The 22,112-nt window shown below is 39.8% G+C and overlaps 1 protein-coding gene and 2 non-coding genes across 5 annotated transcripts in view; all 3 read right to left on the reverse strand.

The window, feature by feature from the left end:
* LOC117940495 (F-BAR and double SH3 domains protein 2-like) overlaps positions 1-22,112 on the reverse strand; it is a 56,307-nt gene that overhangs the window by 31,174 nt on the left and 3,021 nt on the right. For all 3 annotated transcript variants that reach the window (XM_034865762.1, XM_034865759.1, XM_034865766.1), the window contains exons 2-3: positions 19,735-19,832; positions 5,218-5,263 (exon numbers count right to left, since the gene is read on the reverse strand). In XM_034865762.1, the coding sequence (XP_034721653.1) occupies positions 5,218-5,263; positions 19,735-19,832 (144 nt within the window). The remainder of the gene's footprint in view (positions 1-5,217; positions 5,264-19,734; positions 19,833-22,112) is intronic.
* Positions 8,397-8,470, reverse strand: trnat-agu. Its single transcript has one exon. It is a non-coding gene; the product is annotated as a tRNA-Thr (tRNA).
* On the reverse strand, positions 9,526-9,599 carry trnat-agu. The gene has a single exon. It is a non-coding gene; the product is annotated as a tRNA-Thr (tRNA).

Below are 22,112 nucleotides of genomic sequence, written 5' to 3' on the forward strand. Positions count from 1 at the left end.
GGGGGCGCGGGCGTGATCACGGAAGGCTGTAACATGTGGACGCGCCAACAGCGTTGTTGTCATCACATAGAATTCCTCATGGGGGAGACAGAAACTACGGACTATAGCGTTAAGTAAAGAACACCTCCATGTGCTGGCCTTCCTTCCTTTTTTTAAAGCCAAAACAGAATTTAAAAGCACCTTAAATCACTCTATGATGATAGACCTACAATCTGAGCAAGAGCAATGACAGCTTGACTTGGCAATGCCTGAATGGTGAAAAGCACACCGAGTGACTTATTTGTGACAGCTGAGGTGTTGTTGGCCGACTTTGGAGAGTTCATTTTCCTCTCTCTGGCTTCCCCTCTGACGGCCTTTTTCTGTTTTCCTCTACCTTTCTATATTTCTCTCTCTATCCTCTCTTCCAGCTCCCTCCACATCTCATCCCTCCATCCTCCTTTCTATGCTGTCACTGACAACCACCTGAACAGCATGTTACTATGGCAACTCTCTCCTTTGCCCTTCCTGTGTGCACTGGGTTAGGTGGACCTGCTCTTTTATACACACACACAGTGAAACAGACACACACATACATCCTGTTTTTGGGATCAGAGTGGCATAGACGGTACCCAAACAGCAGGATATCCTGGGGAGACCAGTGTGTGAGAAGGGTTAATAGACAGAAAAAGTAAAAGGAACAGGAAGAGAGGCTGATTATTCTTATGTATTGTAAGCATGTCTGTTAATAAGTAACAGCCTGTGATTATTTTCATCACAATTTCAAAAAAATCTCTGTGAGTTCATTTGGGTGTTCACAGCTACATTCTGGCATTTTCTGAATTACAGATAAATCCATGGGAGACACTACAATTACAGGTCAAAATAAGGTGACATTATTGTTACTCATTGGCTTACGAGATGATTTTGTTTTTTTGCAGGATGACGTTGTTACTTTTAACTAATATTTTGCTACACCGAGGCAGCTCTGCAACTGTTCAAATAAAAAAAAGTTTACTTCAGAGCAAACTAAAGGGAAAATAAAGAAATGCAGAGAGCAAGTATTAAAAGTCCTAATTTCTTAGTGACTTTAAGTCACCAGTGCCTATGCTTCCTTTATCTTTTCATTAGATCTTTCTATCAATTTGTTCTCTCCAAAGGCAGATGTTTTCTCTCGTTCTTCTGCTCACTCGTTTGCTGCTGTCGCTGGACTCAGCCAGCTCCCTCTCTATCTGCTGTCTCTCTCTGATTTCTTTGTGTCTACCTTTTCAACCTCCTTACTTTCTCAACTTTCACCTAAATCAATATACTTCATTTTCTCTCCTGCCTCATCCTGTCTGCACTTCGCTGCCTCGTTTTGTGTGTGTGTGTGTGTGTGTGTGTGTGTGTGTGTGTGTGTGTGTGTGTGTGTATGTATGTATGCATATATGTGTGTGTGCATCTGCAGCGTAAGCTACTGTAAAGACGGGCGATAAGTAAGGACTGGGTGAATGGAAAAGGAGAGTGAGAGAGAGTTCAAACCAACAATGTTATATTTTAAAAAGAGACTGGGTTGTGTGAGACACATTTTAGAAAGGTATTGCGCGTGATGTATGTGTTAATGTGTGAGAGAGAACAGGAAGACAAAAGAGAAATCTTCACTTTCCTCATTGCTATCTCTCTCCTGTTTTCAGACTTCTTTTCCCTCATTGTAGATCAAATATTGGTGCCATATTGGATAGCCTGCATTAGAGACACATAAATAATTAATAAGTCGGCTTTCATGGATGTGTGCATGAGTCTTATGTAAGGTGTGTGTCAATGTATGGAAGGACGAGAAGGAGGTGACGAATGAAAAAAGGCACGATGGAAAGGAAAACATTACAATTACAAACAACTCTGTTGGAGTGTGTTTTACTTTTGCAGATATATTGTGGTAAGACTATTTTAGATCTAATGTACAAATAATACATTTTATTTAGAGGAAATACAGACCTTGAAATGCACCCGTAATGTGAAGGCTGATTTACATGGAACGGTGCTCTACTGACTGAGCAACAGCCACAGCAGGCTGGCCTTTTTGGGCAGTACAGTGAAGTGTGACCCCAGCCATAAAACTATTTCAGCAATGTTGATGTGCGAGGGGAATACAAGAAAAATGGCTAACAGCCATGCTGACATGCTAACACACACACACACACACACACACACACAAACAGAAAACATGGAGAGTTTGATTGGCGGCTGGTATTTGTGGCTGACTCCTTCACAGAGGGGAAGCCTGGTTTGACACAGTAAAAGGACAGAGGTTAAACAACAGCACCTTCACTTTCCTTCTCACTCTGTTGTCCTTTCTACACCACCCCTCTGGTCTTTCCTCTATTGTGTTAAATGCTCATGTCTCAGTCTTTCCCCTGCCTTTCTGTCTGTCCCTGAGAGCTTGCACCTCTCACTTTCTCTTTCTCTTACTGTCTGTCTCTCTGTTGGACCGGCTGATTGGCTGGATTTCTGTGGGGGGCCAGTGAGTGAGTGGAGTTTTTGCCAGTGGTTGACTACCTGCGTGTGTAGTAGGAAACGAGGCATAGGCCGACATGCCATAATAAAATGCTATTTTAACAACAGTAAGGGGGGCAATTAATTAGTTTGCTTATTTATTCCCATTCATCTATTTAAAAAAACACTGTACTCAGACATTCCCACACATAAATATACATACATGCACACACACCTATAATTAGAAGGGGATCCATTATTGTGTAGGGTGGGAGGGCGGCAGCGTTGCTAGGCAACTTCTATTTCTAAGGTGAACAAGACAGTGCTGAGGGAGAATAGAGAGAGATAGAGAGAAAGCAAGATGGAGCAACGGGGAGACACACACACACACACACACACACACATTTTTCCCGTCTCACTGCACATCTTTACTCTCTCTCTCTTTTTGTGTTGATAGACAGCAGCATTAAGTGTATATTTTTATGTTAATATGTTAAGATTGTTAAGAGCTGGATTGGTTATTTATTCAAATGTTTTCCTTATGCTATTTTGCAGTTGAGAGCATTTCTCAGCAGGTCTGTATGAGTTTGTGTGAGTGTGCATGTGAGGGGATCTTAAACTGAGCAGCATCAAAATTCAATGAGAATCTGACTTTCACACTGTTGGTGGCAGGCACTGCTTGGTTTCTACGTAGACACTGTTCATCTAATGCTTAGAAAGAGGAGTATGCTGACGCAGCCGTTTACTGGGAAATCTACACTATTTTAGTTTTGTGCTTCCGGACACATCCGTAGCACACTACAGAGTGGCTATCTGACGGGTAAAAATTATTTCATGGTTAGGAAGCAGGCATTCCTTCACACTGTGTTTAGAAATACTGACACCTTTGCAAATGTCTTCCCCCAAGCCTGAATACCAATGATACTGCTACAGCCCTTTAAATTGAAATAATTTTCACTTTCAAGGGATCAAAAGTCTGTTTCAACAAAAAACTCAATGAGATTCAATTTCATTTTCTCAAAAACTAAAATCTGAAAATATACTACAGCGTAGGCTATGTATAAGCACCTCTTTCCTTAATGTAGAACCAGTAGCAGATGTAAAAAGGCTCTAACTAACGATGATATATTACCTTGTAACAGATGTCTTCTCAGTAACGTGACAATCTGCAAGTAACAGGTTGCTATTAAATCACTTAAATATTAGTGGCAGCACCGTTTGGCTTAGTTATCAATGCTGTTAGCATCGTGGCTAACTTTGTTGTTATGATAAACCGTTTTGGCTGTGCTTCCTAACATGATGTCATTGTGCTAATCAAGCAACGTTAGCCTTAACAACAGAAGCGCTTCTAACACTTAGATAATGTTTCTCTCTGGATTTGGGTTTGTCACTGTCTGCATGTTGGAAATTAATGTAAACAGGGAGCTACGTGCCAGGAATGCAAGGCGCTGTGACGTAGGTTCCCTTCGAGGCCAGGCTGATGTTGGAAGTCTCTCTAGTGGACAGAACGTGTAACATTAACCGCATGCTTGTAGTGGCATTGACAATGCACGGGGTGGCAGTAGCTCCGTCCGTAGGGAGTTGGGTTGGGAACTGGAGGGTCGCTGGAGAGAGGCCACTTCACCGCCTGGGCCAGGTGCTCCGGGTAATGCCCACTCTGACATCTCTCATTTGTATGAATAGGTCCTGAATACGTGTGTGTGTGTGTGTGTGTGTGTGTGTATTTCATGCCTGTGTGTAATGATCACTAACAAAACAGAGTATATACAGTATATAGGTATTATTATAGAGGATTATAAAATGTAATGTCCCTACTGGGGATCAATAAACAGTATGAATTATTATTATTAAGCCTGTGTAGTGTAGTACATATTTCAGGCAGCATTTGACCATTACATTAAAAATAAAATAACAAATGAAATTTGAATAGAGGTATTATATAGATATTATTATATTACTATAGAGGAAGACTGACAGCTCTAGACAGCACTGACATATTTTTGTGTTGGTATAACATACGCTACTGCAGAATTAAACACTCCGAAAACCTTCAGGTCTGTGGTTGTGTTTTGACTTTGATGTTAAAATGTTATGTTTGAAATTAAGTAATCCTAAAATGACAAGACAAACTAGTTCAGTATTTTTTTTAATATTGAAGTTAACTGGGTTTAGAATTACCATAAACATCCTGCCTTGGAAGTCTTTTGTCTAGTTTATTTTATAGGGTTTAATCCGCACGTAATGTAGTAAACAGCCAAGTTGGATTGAGTGCTAAGCACTTAGTGAACAACTTCTAAACCTTCAGGTGATTGGGAAATTTGTTTCATTTATTTAAAGTTTTTAACCATCATATAGTAAAGGTTAAAATATCCTATACACTCCCAAAAATATTACAAAAAGTATAATCCTTGTATATGAATATATATCCAACATCCGTACAGTATGCTACAATTAATGCTGAACTTACCAAAGATTGTCGTCATGTTTTTCTTGGAACTTTAATTTTTACCATGAAAGCATTTACATTTGGCCACATTTACAGTTTAATATCAAAGCAGTATGCAGAGCAGTAGTACTCTCAGTACTTTTTGAGAGAGAGGACAACACTGCTCATGTTCCTTTTCCTAATCCACAATCAGGAAGTACAACGTTATAGCCATTTTACCATGGATATCAACCTAGGACCAGGCTTTAGGAGAGTTCTAAGACTGATGAACTATGAGTCTATATTCACATACCAGTTGCCAGCAAGAGTCTAGCCAGTCTCACCTGTGCATAGTCCCTCTCCAGCTGTCCCTTCTTTAGACTGTAGGTCCTGCAGAGAAACAGTCAGAAATGGGTTCAATTGTTGGGGTTAATATTATATGTAATATTAAATAAATGCAATCAGCAGCTCACAAGCTATTGTCTTTTGTAAGTTAAGACATAAAGACAGGAGGGAGAATATATATTAATCAGATATTCGTTTTCAATGAATAGGTTCTCATTATTTTGGCCATAATCCTGCAGCTCTTTGTTCTGACCCACAAAAATGCACAAACCCCTACAAATGTCCCCTCTGCCGTCACTGCATCACACAACATCCTGGCAGCAGAGACAGTGGGAGCTCTTATCACAGTCCAGGAATGTGCAGAATGGAAAACATAACCGTAGGTATATGATTACACAGACAGATAGATGTACTGACACTGTTTGCTAAATGAACAAAGCAGTATACTGAACAAACATTTTACCTGTATATTTTGACCACTTATATTTACAAATCATACCCATCATTGTATATCATATGAAAAGGTAGAATGGTCCTCACTAGCATTAATATGTTGTATATAAATGACTCTTGCTAAAACTGCCTCAGTATATTACATCTCTTCTAAAGATTAAAATGATTGTTTTCCTATGGGAAGTGCAGTGTAAGCATGTCGGTGGAAGCAGTCCCCTTTCGCGTTGTCGCAACGCCAAAAGTTGCTGCTGAGCGCTGCGCTCAAAGTTTAAATGACTTCAACCTGTGCCGCTGACTTGTTAAGGTGCAAATAAAGTAAGAAGCAAAAATGCCATTTATCCGTGTGGAGCTTTGCCTCTGTGCAATATGGTCTGCACCCTACCTCACAGTTTTACCTCTGATTATGTGCAGGTGTCTTACCACTGGAGTTATTAGTTGTTTAGGACCTACAAGAACAGTCTCACAACACAAAAGCTTGCATTTTTCTGTGTATAATAAGTGTGGATGGGAGTTGTTTTCATATGTAAATGTAGGAAGTGCGGAAGTGGTTTCACAAATAACATAATCATTATCTTTTTGTTCATTCACATGCAGATATTTAGGACTCACTAACCCACTTGGAACCTCCCATTTCAACATTTTGTTAAGAAGGTCTGGACCAGTTTTTTGGCGAAAGTGACTTGCTCGTCAACCCTGAGATCTGTATTATGTGGGAAACATTACATCTAGGATTGGTCAGACTTGAATGACTAATGTTGGCAGACACAAGAGACTCAGATCTAGACTGCTGTTTGAAATAAACTCTAAACAAAAGATGATTTGAGGGAACAACATCAAGCAACAACAGGGAAGGGAAATGGTGGTGGAAGACGCAGAAACACTTACTGTAAGTGTCGACAGAGTAATTACTGCCAAGTCTCTCTAAGCTAATTACATTCAAACAAATAGAACAGCGCTTCTTGTCAAATGTTTCCCAAGACGTTGTTTTGTGTTAAACCCGATGTGAAGAGTCTGTTTTCTAAAGAGCCCTGGTTTAGTAAACAGGCATGATCAATTCTTAATGACTGAACCAGTCTTTTAAATCCTGCATACAAAACTGCAATATTTCCAGCAATGATCTACTGAAAGAGGTCGGAGCATGTGTTTAGTGTTTAACTCCGCCCCCATGCATGTCAGTGGAAATAGGACACACGCCCTACCCTGATCCCGCTGATATCTCCACCCCCAACCTTCAGTATTAAGTCTGCGGTCTAAAGCACACATGCTCAGCCAGCAAGTGCAGTAGGCAGCGCTACAGTCTCATAACCTGAAGGTCATGAGTTCAAGCCTCACAAGGGGCAGGTCCTTTGACATCAATTTGAAAACCAGCCTTTGCTCCACAAAGTAGTGTAAAGATGACCTTGGATATGCTATTTGCAGGTTTTAACTGCTGGCGATTTCCAACCCCCCCCCCAAAAAATAAAATGTATAATGGATTAAACTAGAAAAGAGTTTGGTGTTTAAATTCATAATAGTTGCATTGACATTTGTTTTTTCTAAAAAGGAATAATTCTGTATATTCACAACATTTATGTAATCTCTCACATCAAAACAAGCTGAACACCCTACTTTGCCGCATGACACTTGATCACAGACGTTATGCGAAAACTGTCTCCTGACTCAAGGCATAACAAGCTCTTTCTTCTTGCCGTTGGACAAATTTGTGTCCTCAGTTCCAAACTAAACTAGATTGGCATTGACCGCCGTTTTGATTCTTTATGTCAAAATCAGCGTGCTGCAATACAGAGCCCTGACGAACACAGATCTGTTATAAATGGAGTCTCTTGTGTGCAACAGAATTATATAGCCTACTATTTCAGAGGTTAATCATCATTAATTAATGTTTAAACATTTGACAAACACAGCTTTCTAACCTTCTTTCAACTTATAGTAGAGCACGTTTGAAGAATTATCACGCTCATGAGCCTCCAATTTTCAAAAAAAAAAAAAAGTTATATCACCATAAAATTACTAATGAGCATCTGATTAGTGAGATATAAGAGAAATGGGTTCACTGGCAATTCAGGTCCTGCTGTCTAAATAAATGATGACCCCTCTTTAGCAAATACTGTAATAGATCAACTGTTGTAAAACTAGATATCCTAAACCTACAGGCTTATTTGGCTGGGAGTAGGGCTGGGCAACATGTTGCTATTATATCCATATCTATATGAGGATAGATATCATCTTAAATCTTGGATGTTGTAATATCGCAATGTGACACAAGTGACACGTGTATTTTCCTGGTTTTACAGGCTACATTACAGTAAATGTCATTTTCTGAACTTACCAGACTGTTCTAGCTGTTCTTTTACTGGCCTTTACCCACTTGGTCATTATATCCACGTTGTTGATTATTTTATCAAAAATCTCATTGTGTAAATATTTTGTGAAAGCCCCAATAGTCAACCCTACAATCTCGCCACAATATCAATGTATTTGGTCAAAAAGATTGTTTTATGTGATTTTCTCCATCACCCAGTTCTATTCTAAATTCAACACTGCGAAGCTGACTGTGTCCCTGAGTTGTCCTGTGTATTCTCGTCCTAAGAATAAATCACGGTAAAACATTGTGGTTTACAAATCATATGCTGCAGAGACACCAATGCTTAAGTAGAGGGGAACTGATAAGTAGTGCTATTCTGGAAGGACCTCTTCTGAAAACTCAGAACAATACTGTGTAAAAAGGCACTGCTGGGATTTGAACCCAGGATCTCCTGTTTACTAGACAGGCGCTTTAACCAACTAAGCCACAGCGCCCTGAAAGCCTCCATCGGAGAGCAATGCTTGAAACGCTTATCAGTTACAACTACACATTCCAAAATCCAAAGCTCCGGTTTCCAGTGACTGCAATTGACTGCTTATGCTTGAACTCACACAAAGGTTCCTGTACATTATCCACCACTGGAGCTTTCTTATTTCAGTTGTGATACTTGAAGACTTGAGCTGACTCTAAAAAAGGCACTGCTGGGAAAGGCCTCCCGCAGTCTACGGGCAAAAGTCCCATGTGTAAAAACTCATCACTGCCACTGACCTCTGGATTATGTTGAAACATATGTTATCATATGTTACCTTATCGTTTACGTAAGAGAATGGGCATGTATGACATAGGGAATTATTGAAATGTAATTCCCCATTTTAGTTTCAGTAGAATTGAGTTGGAGGAGAAGTAGAATTGTGCTGACTGTGGAAAAAACACTTTGATTCACACCCATAAAAACAACTATTAGCATTTCAATGAACTTGTACATTGGAGCTAAGTTCCCACTAGAAGCCTTCTCCAGAAGTCTCCAGTTTGCTGTACCATTCATACTATACAACTTGCTGTCTTCTTTTAACTACCTGAGTGACCGGTAACAAAGGCTCAGACACTATTGGATCCTTCACCAGGAGGAATCCCAGAGTCGAGCCTCCAAACTACGTTTCTGTCACAGAAACACAAACTGTGACCAGGGATTCTTGGACACATTGTTACTATTTATAGCCTCTTTCTCTCTGTACAGCTTGGGTCTGCGTTGCGAATGCACCACATTCAGTAAAGTTTAGGCAACCCCTCCCCCTGGTTCCCCTTAGGCTGTGTCTTCCGCTCTTATTGGCTGTAGTTAGAGTCAAAGTACTCGCAAGAGCCGAGCAAAATCCGATTTGCAACCGATACAGGGTGTAATGGGAAAATTACATTAAACCAATGATTTTCATATTAATTATTCACTATTGTCGGGGAGCTCCAAACTCAGTCGGCATTAGTGTGATCTTTTATCATGATGCGTGTGATGACAAAATACTGAATTAAGAGACATTTGGCAAGAAAGTCCTTAAGGCACTGCTGGGATTTGAACCCAGGATCTCCTGTTTACTAGACAGGCGCTTTGACCAACTAAGCCACAGCGCCCTGTGCTGCTTGATTGACCCACAGTCCTGGACATACAAGATGTTTGAGACCTACAACAAGAGCTAGAACTTATTTCCAACGGTAACATTTTTTGTTAAACCTGTAATCATGTGTTAAATCTGCCAGAAACGGCAGATAAAGCTGATGCTAACTAGGCTAGCTGAAATGTGGACAGAGAAACAATGGAATGTAATGTATTCTTTAGAGGCTGTCCCTCAATCATTGTACTTGAACCGAAGTGATTCAATTTTAGTAGCTGCAACTGGCTTTGGCAGTAATACAAGTCTAGGAAACCAATCAATTTGAAAGTATTTAAAATAAAATTTGCTTTCAATATCTACACACACATATAGGTTAAACTCTCTAATCTTGGGTTCTGTTATCAAAACACACACATACAGTACATGCGCAAATATGAATTCTGGCTCTCTGACACCTTTATGCACAGCTCCATAAATACGCTTTTCCTGCATTGGTATCTTATTACTGCAGTCAAGGTCCAATATTGACTTTTTTTGTCCACCAGCCAAATGGCTAGTGAATGTCGTGAGTGAAGGATATCCATATAGCATATTTTACCAGTATTTGGCTGGTAGGGGGTGCTAATATTGGACCCAGACAGCAGTATACTTGTGTACCAGTAAGGGCCTCTGGAACGCATGTAGACAAACACACATCCTCGTCCTCTCTGGGATCTTTGGACATGTCTAGGCTTCTCGTGCAACCATGGTGACACCGCAGCAGAGACCTCATTTGTAAATATGCACACCCAATTACCAGTTAGAAATTGCTTGCATGCACTACCCATCTTTGTGTGGTACTGTGTGTTTTTTCACACAGAATGAAAACAGAGAAGTCTTGAATGGTTATTTTGCTTAATTATTGCTTATTTGTATAATATCAGTGTCTGTTGTATGTTGTAAGTAGGCATACTGTATACTGTACTGTACCATCTAATAAAATGCTTGTCAGTACCTCTGTACTCCTTAAACTTGCTTTCCTCACTCCTTTTATTTGTTCTACCCACAGCCTGTTTCCATCATCCTTAAAACCTCTCCATACCCCCCTCCACCTCCGCAATTCTTCCTTACTTATCCCTTCCTCTCTTTCTCTACTATTCCTTCTTTCTTTCCGCCCTCATCTCTCTCTCTCTACTCTTCCTGCCCATCATTAGTGTACGTTGGTAAGTGTGTTGTGCATGAGTCAAAAAGCAGTGTCAGCATCAGCTGTGCATGGAGACCAAACAGAGGAAGAAAATGACCACATGAGTGTGTATCCGACAGGAAATACTGTGCTTTGAGTGGACGCTAAGTGTATACTGTACAGTGGTGGAGGAGTGCTGAATCACAGTACTTAAGTAAAAGTACAAATAACCAGAGACATATTTACTTTAGTGAAAGTAAAAGTACAAATAACTAGGGCTGCTCGATTATAGAAAAAAATGTAATCACGATTATTTAGGTCAATATTGAAATCACGATATTTTAACACCGATTACCCGTTGACTTCTGAAAAGATGTTGCAATTGTTGAACTTAAACAAGGGGAAAAGTTAAATAAATCAACAGAAAAAACACATACAATTGTGAAATTTGCAAAACGTAATTATTCTGTTTTTGTGATCATTGGGAGCTGAAATCATGACCACGATTACATTTTGATTAATTGCACAGCCCTACAAATAACCAGTGAAATATTTACTTTAGTAAAAGTAGAAGTACCACAATGACAACACTACTTAAGTAAAAAGTACCTGATTTTAAATGTACTTTAAGTATTAAATGTAAAAGTACTTGCATAACAATTTATTCTCTTAATGTCTATATTATATACTATATATCTGGATAATAAACAAAAAACTAAACTGTGCTCTGTGCTCCATGTAATGAACCACCCTCTCTTTACGTACTCTCTTTTTAAGACAAACATTCAGGAAATGACAACCAGGCCGTAAACCATCCGTAAAGCCTCAGAGCAGCCGAGCTCTCATCTCCGCCCGTAGCAGCAGTCGTCAGCGCGCCGCCAGCGCTCACCCACTCCCACTTTGGGCCCATGCCATACGTGACGGTCAGGAAGACATTTTGGCAGGGGGGAAAACTGATTAGAAAATGTAACGAAAATGTAACGGAACGTTGTAGAAATGTAATGGAGTAGAAATATAAATAAGTGCTGCATAATGTAACAAAGTAAAAGTCAACTTAGGTAAAGTACAGATAAGTGAAAAATGTACTTAAAGGTCCAGTGTGTAACGTGTTTAGTTGTTCATTATCAGAATCGGTGTTGCCCATTCAAAAACTTGTTCTTCTTCATGAATATTTACCATCACCATCAATTCCAAGTATTCCTTTTGGCTTAAAACTTTACATTTGCATTCGCTTGACCTGGGGTAGCCAACATATTCACGCGCCATCTTGAAATAAGTTATCCGGTAGGAGACATACAGAATAGACTGCTCCGCCCTTCACGTTTTTGCTGTCACATGATGTACTCACAGGTGCTGCTAAAGCTGCTAATGGGTATCGTCTCTTCCCGGCCCCGGCAAGTTTGAAGGAGGTAACACGTATTCAAAATCAAAATTTGAGGAACAGGAGTCTTCTTCTTAACCCAATAAAAGAAAAAGGATATTGAAAAGAGCAAGAGTGTGTTTTGAAGTGTGACAGCTACCGTAGCTGTAATACGTACTTTGAACTGCGTGGTGCGAGAGTGTTGATTGCAATACATGACTCTCATCTCAACATTAGACGGGAATTACATTCAACCGCTAATACTGTATGTTTGTGAAGGCAGAGAGAGCGCGGGAATGATCAAATGTGGGAAAAGAGCTCAGATCAATGGTTTACAGGACACAGCCTGAGATCAGCCACAACGTGATTAGCAACATGAGTCCTGGACAGAGACAGAGGTGGAGGAGGGAGGTCATGTTTTCACACTGCGTGATCACCACAAGACACAATGGAGTGCAGTTGTCCCACTCCAAGACCTAGCAGGCGTTGGAACAAAAACATTCACTATTTTAATTTATTTCAGAAAACAATTGTTACATTGCAAGCAACAGAGTTTAGAAATTGAAGTGAACTACTAGAAGTTCATTAATAAAAGGGCTTGTGTGCTAGCAGTGAACGAGTCAGCTTTATGCTAACCTATCCCACCAGCCAGGTCTCGCCCCACACAAATTTGCTAAAGCTTCTGAAAATGCTGGAAAACTCTTCTAGGTAATTAGTAAAGCCCTGGTCATGTGGAGTACAGTTGCATGATATTAACAAAATGTGATAATGGGATATCCATTATGAATATTGTCATACCAATATTAATTTCAATATTTTTAAAGATAAATACAATTACAAAAGTTACAAGAAAACACATCAGAATAAATTAATAAAACAAAGGTTTACTTCAACTGATCTGAGTCTTAATGGACTGGTACAACATGAATTAATAAATAACGTTTTTTCTAGTTGTACAGCATAAAACAAAAAAATAAAGACAAAGAAAACTGGACACCATTTTTCTTTTACTTCTCTGACTCATTTCCGTTTGCTTGTCTCCATATTTCTTCACTTACACTGTCACTCCGTTGAAATATGCATATTTCAACAGAGTGACAATGTAAGTAATAGATAGACACGTGGTTCGCTCCATAGGGTTTGTCGTGTAGAGGAGCCGTGCGCTGACATGTACCAATATGTGCAAGTGGCACGGTAACTGGCCAATGAAACATGATCAAAACAGCATTTCAAGCGGGACATAAATCGAACACAACTGAGCCACACAGCTAAAGGCTGGGAGCGTGGCGCTCCACAAAATGAACAAAATATTGCATACTTATCGCGACACTTTCGATATAATATTGTGCAACATTTCTTTGGTAAAACCAAAAATAATTTATATAATTGTGAACGTTCAATTCAATTCAATTCAATCAAATCAAACGTTCTGATAGGGGTAAAAGAAATGTGCAGACAGGTCTCTCTGATCTGATCTATTTTGTACAAACTAGAGTCCGACCGATAAAGGATTTTTAAGTCCGATACCAATACGAATATTTAATTCTTGAAAAATCCGATGTGCCAATATATCGGCCAATATGTATTTTAAAAAGAAAATCCAGAAACGTTACCAAGCATAAACAGATTTCCCCAGATTTAGAGTTATTTATGAGCTCTCACTAAAATAATATGATAATACTTTGTTTCATTGTCAACACAGAACAGAGTAATATATCACATTGTGATATATTACAGATGTATTGTAATATATCACAATATATTAAAAGGTCTGATAAATAAAATGTATAAAAATACAAACTAAAGATACGACACTTAAAGTCCTTTGAACAAAAACACATTACTAAAAACATCAGTGTTGCCAACGGGAACGTTGTAGACCGTCCTCTGGTGGTCTCTGCAACTCTTTGCAAACTCTGCAATGCCAACACTCATAACATGGTTGACGGTCCATTTTTATTTTTAAAATATTCACTTTTCAGAATCATTTACTTGTAATTACAAATGATTGTGATGAATGAATATTTAAAAATATATATAGGGGAAATGCCTAATTTCGGCCTGCCGATGTATTGGTCGGGCTCTAGCACAAACCACAGATTCTCCACAGCCTTGAACAAGCGAAATTAGACTTCAAATTGGAATTTGAATCATGTAGTTTGTATGTTTCTAAAGCCTTGTGCTACAAACAACCCTGTGCTTTAACCTTCATGTAGTGGGGTTGAGGGAAAATAGAATCTCAGTATGAAAACATTATTAATGTGACAAAATCAGAAGTGGAAACAGGAGCAGAAAGAGTTGACCAAACTGCTCCCACAAAATATTCAGTCTGTAACTGTTTTAACAGTTTCATCCTAGACTCGGACTTGAGTCTGACTCGAGTTGCTGTTCTCCGGACTTGTGACTGGGCTTGGACTCGACTTCAGGTAATGGTGACTCGACTTGGACTCGACTATGACTCTTCTTTGGTGACTCAAACAAACACTCAGACTTGAAAACTTGGGATTCGAGACTTGACAGTTGGTGACTCAACTACAACACTGGTACCAGATACTGTAAAACATGCTTCATGGGACATTTGTGTAACAGAAGAGGTTATAATGTTTGATTCTGATTTGACATCTTATTTTAATGGGCCTATTTATTATCTGACTGCCTTGTACCATCTGTATTATTTAAACTGAAACATGTTTTAATGGCAAATCACCATAATTGTTTCAATCATCCACTTTAAGGTTATGTTACTCACAGCCAGTGCTTCCTAAAGGCATTGTAAATCTTCCCCCGGCTGTCTGCTTAGAATGTGACACTGTTTGCATCTTAAAATAAATAAAGTTTCAGTAGGGCATGGTTGAAGAAATGCCTTAGACTCGTTTTGAGACAAATAGAACGCTTCATCTCATCTTGTCATTTTCTTGGTCATTACAGCCTTTCAGATCCCCCTGGGTCTAGTATTACCCGGGGTCCTCCTGTGATTTTGAATAACAGCAAATGCTTTCTGTCATTTTGCCAAACAAAGAGGCCACCTAATTATATTAGCAGGATGTGAATCAGCATTGCATTAATTTGGGTCTTTTTCCCCACAATGAGTCCTTGATATTCTGTTCCTCCTCTTTCTAAATTATGGATTTAATGAGGACTCTGATAGCATTTTGGGTTCAAATTGGGAGGCTCATCTGGTTACTCAGCATGGAGACCCATTATGTTTTAATGATATCTGTAGATAGTTCCTAGGATTTGGTCAATACATTTGAGAGAGATAAATGAAACCCAGATTTCATTTATCCCATGCAAATGTGCCACGCAAAACACAGACATGGGGGGGGGGATTCCAATATTATATTACAACCAGTTCTAGTCCAGTCCTGGCATCAGCTACAAAAAACTGTACTTTCATCCTTTGTTTTCTCTACTGTCATCTCCATGATTGATGATGATCTTTGTGGATTATTTATAATGCACACTCTGTCTAGACTATGGTAAATTGCATGCACTTGACTTGGCAACCTGTCTATGAGTAAAATACCGTCTTCACAGAGGGGTGAATTGTTGTTAAGCTCCCCCATATCATGCCAATCATGAAAATAGATTTAAAAATGCAGTGATGCATGGCAAAGCATGCACTGTCTTTTGCAAAAAGCATAAAGGCCATCAGAATGTTACAATGATGGCCTTTTTGCAATTTGGTGTAATTCACTCTGATCCAGAACTACAGATCAAACCGATATAACACAACTGCAATACTGAAATAGCGTTACAGTTCCATCACTATTTTTAGCATAAGTAAGGGCTAGGTGTATAGAAGTTAGCTAGCTGTGTGTGTGTGTGTGTGTGTGTGTGTGTGTGTGTGTGTGTGTGTGTGTGTGTGTGTGTGTGTGTGTGTGTAGCTGTAGCTGTAGCTGTTGGGGCAGACATAAGGGAATGGGGGATTTAGCTGGATTGAGGACACCAAGTGGACTCCCTGAGTCCACCAACTTGTTATGTTATCATTTTCTCCTCTCTCTCTTATCATCTCTCCTAAAACTAGTCCATCTAAAATGCAGTCCTAGAGGATTAGATACACTTTCCTTTCTTTCTTTCTTTTTGCCCCCCCTTTTTCCTGATACAATTGATAAACAGGCTTAATGCACTACATCTAGCAATGCTTGTGCTAGTGTGGTTGAGTGTGTATATTGATTAAAGCCAGACTGTGGATTAATTAGGGTAAAAAACCTCAGAGCAGATTTGGGGATTTAAGAGTTAAAATTTACTGTAGGCTTTAGGCAGGAAAATGTGTGTCTGTGAGAAGAATGTTTCATTATGTGACCACACTTTCCTTGTCTTGTAAGGTCCAACTATTTTAAAGAAGCTATTTAGTTGACACGACATTCGCAAAAGTCTAGCCAAGTGAGATACACAGTCTATAAGTCTTCATAAGCAATTTCAGCGTTGTATTTTCAGAGATGGTTAAAAAGGTGTGTTTTTGTAACAAAGGAAAATATCTCCTAATTAAAGAAGTGTAAATGGGCCAGTGTTCGCAGGCGCCATTGCGGTTATCAACTCTGCATTCTGACCCTGGATGGGGACAGGTCAATACTTGCTGCTCCCTGTGGAAATCACTGATGCATTAGTTTTGCAATGTCCACACAGCATTCTGGGATGGGAGAGAAACATTCTCTGGTTTACTGGCATTTATTTTAACCAATCACAATTGTGGGGGGAGTTGAACAGGTAAAAAAAGTTGCCAACAGTTTTAGCAACAGTTTCCATTATTTGTAATAATTTCTTAAAAGCATCATATGTCTTAAAATTACATTCCAGGATATAGCGTCCTTTCTCTCACAGAAAAGGTCTTCGGATCAGAATAAAATCAGTTCTGCTACTGTGAGCTTTACATACATCACACATAGCTAATGAACCATTCCAGAGACATAACTTAACACACTTTTGCAATTTGCCTCTCAGATCACGTTTTCACTCGCTATGACCCAGACTTTGTGATTATTAATTGTTGTGCCAAATTATGAACAATAACGCTGCCGTCAGTGGGCATATTTGTTAGCTAACCCACAATATGGAAAAATACTGCATATAGACGATACCGTAGAATAATGTTGACGTGAAACAGCCATTTTAACGTCACCACTTGTTTTACATAAAGTTTAGCAACAAAACAAAATGCTGAGGAAACATTACTCAGTTTTCTCATGTTGGTTGTATGCGCTATGCATCCCCACTAACCTGGAAAACGTTTAAAAAGTAAGTGTATACACCGATGAACTGATCGTTGAGGTTTTCGTCGCTGTATGTCACTCTACTAGGAGACAAGGCTGTTGTTTATTCACTGCCACTTTGTCTCTGTTACCTGTCTTTATTATTCCCCTGCATGTCATTCTGCTATGTTTGTACTTTTTTTTTCTTTGTAACCGTGCTGTGTCTATTACGTAGCAACTGTTCGTAAGGTTGGGTACCAAACTCTTTGGGTATTAGCCGAATTACATCTGTACTACTCAGGACCAATTCCCTTTAAATCAAACAGTACCAAATGTTGGTACCTAAGAGCGGGTTAGCACAAGATTATCTGTCCTCCCTGCATACTGACACACACACACACACACACACACACACGTACGGACGGAGTAAACTCAAGCAAACTACGTCGGCTCTGCAGTTTTGTTGAAGTGACAGTGAGACACGGCAATGCCAATAAAGCGGTTTCAAGTATGGTTACAGTTTTTCAAAACTTCCCGCAGAAGCCAGTCACTGTAATATGATATTAATGGCTAGCTGAAAACAGTTGCAGTGCTGTTGCACCACGGTGGTTTCTATGCCCTGGTGACTGACTGACAGGCTGAGGTTGTAAGGCTAGGCAACTTTATTTCCACAGCACCGTTCAGCAACAAGGCATTTTACAGTGTTTTTTTGTAAAACAATAAAGAGGCAAAGTACCAAAAAATGGTACAGTTGGGTACCAGTATCAAATTTCAGGTACCGGTAAATATGTGAAGGGTACCCAACCCTAACTGTTTAGTATAAAGGCCATGTAGTTGACATGAGTTCGCGAGTGGTGACGTCCCATCACTGTTCCAGTTATCAGCAGTGCGCAGCTGCTAAATGTATGAAGCAGAAACACTGGAATGTAGGCCTGCACAATATGGGAAAAAATATGAATCACGTTTTTTTAGCTTAGAATTGATATCACGATTCTCTGCCACGATTATTTTCTCACAAAGTGTAATGTTTATTGCACACCTGAACCATGACAAAAGAAAACACATTGGCAGTACCAAACATAGTTTTTTGGACACCTACTTTATAGCCAGTGCTCATCATCACAAGGCTGTAAACATAGAGGACTCAATGAAGAAGGGGGAGCAGTGTAGCGCTTGGGAGCACTTTAAAACCTATTTTATACAATCTATGTTTAAAACTCACAGAAGAAAGTAGTAGCGTTTGTGATGCAGTTGGCTCGTGAAATTAAATAACAATTGAAGTCATAAAAAAAAAAATTGAAGTTATATCGTCAACAGGGTGAATGGAGATCAGTGCCTTGCCCAAGGGTACATCAACAAAGCTGATGCTTGCTGCCGCAGGAGGCTTGGGTCCAGATCTCCCAATTTACAGGTGGTCTCCCAAAAACACTGCAGCACCCTGCTGCTCCTGACGTTACCACCAGGAGAATGTGTCATCAGAAATAATTACAAAACATCAAAGGCTAGAGGAACGCACTAAGAAAACACTGCAGGCAGCGTCTTTCGACCATGAGAATGACAAAGCCAATTTAAAGATCTGTACCCAGTGGCATGTAGCTCCATCCCTCACTGACTGAAAGAACTAACACGCTGTGGTTACATATGCTTAGCTGGCTCTCCCACAAGTGAGATCAGGTTCTTGTTCACTCTCCAAAACCCAGCAGCAACAAGGCAATTTGTTCTCAAACAGCTGGAGCTGCCCCCAAGAGGGAAAGGGAGAGAAAGAGAGGGAAGTCTCAGAGAGAGAGAAGACAAAGTGTGATAATGAGAAACAAGAGAAAGGGATGGAAGCGGAGAAGCAAAAGAGTATAAGATAGTCTGCTGTCATAAATAATCAATGCTTAGTCAACACAGAAACAAATGACAGCGTGTGAAAGAACCAGGGTTTCCTCCCGCTGCCAAATCCAAAAGGGGAAACTGCCAGAATCACACACGCCGTGACTAAACAGAGCTGAGACTAAATGAAAAAAGAGAAATATGTAGGCAGGCAAAGAAAATAGTAACAGAAAAAGCGAGAATATGACAGCAAGATACAAAAATGAAATTTGGAAATGTAGGAAGAGAGGAAGAGAGACAGAGTAGTAGAACTGGAAGAGGACAGCAGGAAATTCCTTCGTCATTTTCTCGACCCTTTGGCCTGATGAGAAAACTGGAATATGACAATCCTCCTCCTCTTCCTCCTCCTCCTCCTCCTCCTCTTATTCTTTCTAATGCCACACCTCCCTCACTCATTAGTTGTTTCCTTCCTCCTTTCCTTTTGTGCATGGCTGTGTCTATGTGTGCATACCGTGCACAGCGTATCACGGTCACATGTCGACTAGAATTAAAATCATCTGGCAGTTGATGAGTGCATTCTTCAGGATTGTGTTAGCACAGGCATGCGATACAGATGTGTTCATACCTCATGTCTTCCAGCAGGTCATATTCAGTCTGGTGCTTAAAGTGCAGTCTTGTCATCTGCTCTGTGTGCGTGTTTTTCAGCTCCTGTGTCACTTTGACCTGGAGGAAACAAGAAGACACGTCAAGTAAAGGTTTTGTCATGTATTCAGCCGTCTGATATGCATGTGTTATTCATGTAATGGCTCAAATTCACCTTCTGAAAACCCACCTCTCCAATAAATCCTTCCACATTGATCAAATCAATCATGAGATTTACAAAGTAAAACTAGATATCATCTGAGACTTTTGTTGTTATAATACAGCTTAAATGTTGTCTTTTCTTGGTCATAAAAAAGGTTTACTGAACTGTGAAATCCTCTACCTGTCTAAAAGTATTATACACATTCATTATTTATTGATTTTTTTTCTCAGTGGCATATCACCCAACCCTATTTGGATTAAATGTTGCATGAAATCACAAAAAGTCACACAATTCAGTATGACTGTAACTAACACTTCCTTTATTGATGGATTTGCTGAATAATTTTTCAATGAATTGTCAGTCTTTGAAATAAATAGTGACCTTGGACTCTAACAAGCCAAAGATGTATTAACAAAAAAATTATATGCTACAGAGATTGCAATAAATTAATATTTGAATATGATGACTGATCGTAGTCATCAACATTAAATGTGTGTTTTTATCCCCCAAAGTTCACTGAAAGCACAACATATTGAGAACATGCTAGGTTCATCAAGTGCACTGATAAGGTGAATCAAGGTAAAAACCATCATTAGGAAGCCTGGATGTCAGCCAAACTTAGCCCCGCCCACAACATTTGAGGTCCGGAAGTTTGGTCTGGACTTGATCCGTTATGGAGCAACTATGCTTCAACCAGAACTGTTCGGACCAATCAAATTGTCAGGGCGGGCTTTATATGAGGATGGACAGATGATCAACAGTAACGTAACCAACCACGTCACCAAAGAGCGCTTGGGTTGAATTTGTTTACAACCAAGACGGCTGCCGCTGGATAATTGAGATGTGTAGATTCTGCCATCACGTCTGTTATAGAAGATATCAACAGTACATTCATTTTAAAAGACGAACAGAGAACCGCAGTTGAGGCATTTGTAGATCAGAAAGATGCTTTTGCAAAAAGGCAAAAAAACATACTTCACATACTCCGTTGCTCTGACTGGTTGTAGGTCTATCCAATTGAGTGCAATGGCATTTTCTTTCCTGGTTCGGTTGAGACGCTCCCCAAAATAACAGACCAATGGAGCAGTTTGAGACTCATATTCTGACTATGACAACGTCAGGCTAATCTAAAGGCCTATTCTGTTGCGATTTCTTTCACTGAATCTGTCACAAAGGATCTGATAGAGATAAAGACAGAGAAAGATCAAAGAAGGATCTTTTTTAGCTCTGAGATGAAGGCTAGACTGTGCGGAAAAAGAGGCTACAACTCAAGGTTCTGAATGTTATGTTTTTTTTGTGTAGTATCATATAGTTTGCCATGGGAGTCACATGAGCCAACATACAAATAATGTAACCCCATATACTACTCTATCAATCTATCACCCGCCATATATCTGTCACCTAAAAGAAACACATGCATACACACAAACTCCCATCAGTGATCCAACAACGTAACAATCAGTGTCCAGGTTGGTCAGACTTTTGGAGAGGCTGGAGAAGGCTTTTTGCAGTTAAAGGTGACTGAAGATGCTTTTAACAAGCCATAACAGTATTATGGAGCAGCAGACAGACTCCATGCGCAATAGGAAAAGATGCTAATTGTATCACCTCATCCAAAAATCTATTTAGGTGGTCAGACCGGTGGCTATAACCTGCACTTAGTCACACAGTCTTGTCCAAAAACAGACAGCTAGCTCACCTTTAATATGCACATGCGCACGCGCACACGCACACACACACACACACACACACACACACACACACACACACACACACACACACACACACACACACTGTGATGGTCATTGTGTATTGTCGAGTACATTCCGTCAGCTATTCACCAGAGTAACAGTAGGCAAATTCATGACTGTTCTAGACAAAACAATCAACACACACAGACACACACACACACACATCTCTTTTCTTTCATGTGCTGTGTCTTTGAAGATAAGGAGGGAGGGGTTCATTACATTATCAGGGCAAAGGGAATTTACTTAATTTCACCTTCTATCACTCAAAGGAAACCACAGGGAGAAAGAGAGCGCGAGAGAGAAGGGGAACAGCAAAGGGTGACAAGTAATACAGGCAGTATTGGCGAGACAAAATGAGAGGAAGATGGGGAGGTTGGGCATGACAAGAGAAGGGAGGCGAATATGAAGGGTGAGTAAGTGAGAGTAAGAAAGAAAGAAGAGAGAGAA

Source organism: Etheostoma cragini, chromosome 3 (genome assembly GCF_013103735.1).
Source record: "Etheostoma cragini isolate CJK2018 chromosome 3, CSU_Ecrag_1.0, whole genome shotgun sequence".
In the NCBI taxonomy this organism is placed as follows: domain Eukaryota; kingdom Metazoa; phylum Chordata; class Actinopteri; order Perciformes; family Percidae; genus Etheostoma; species Etheostoma cragini.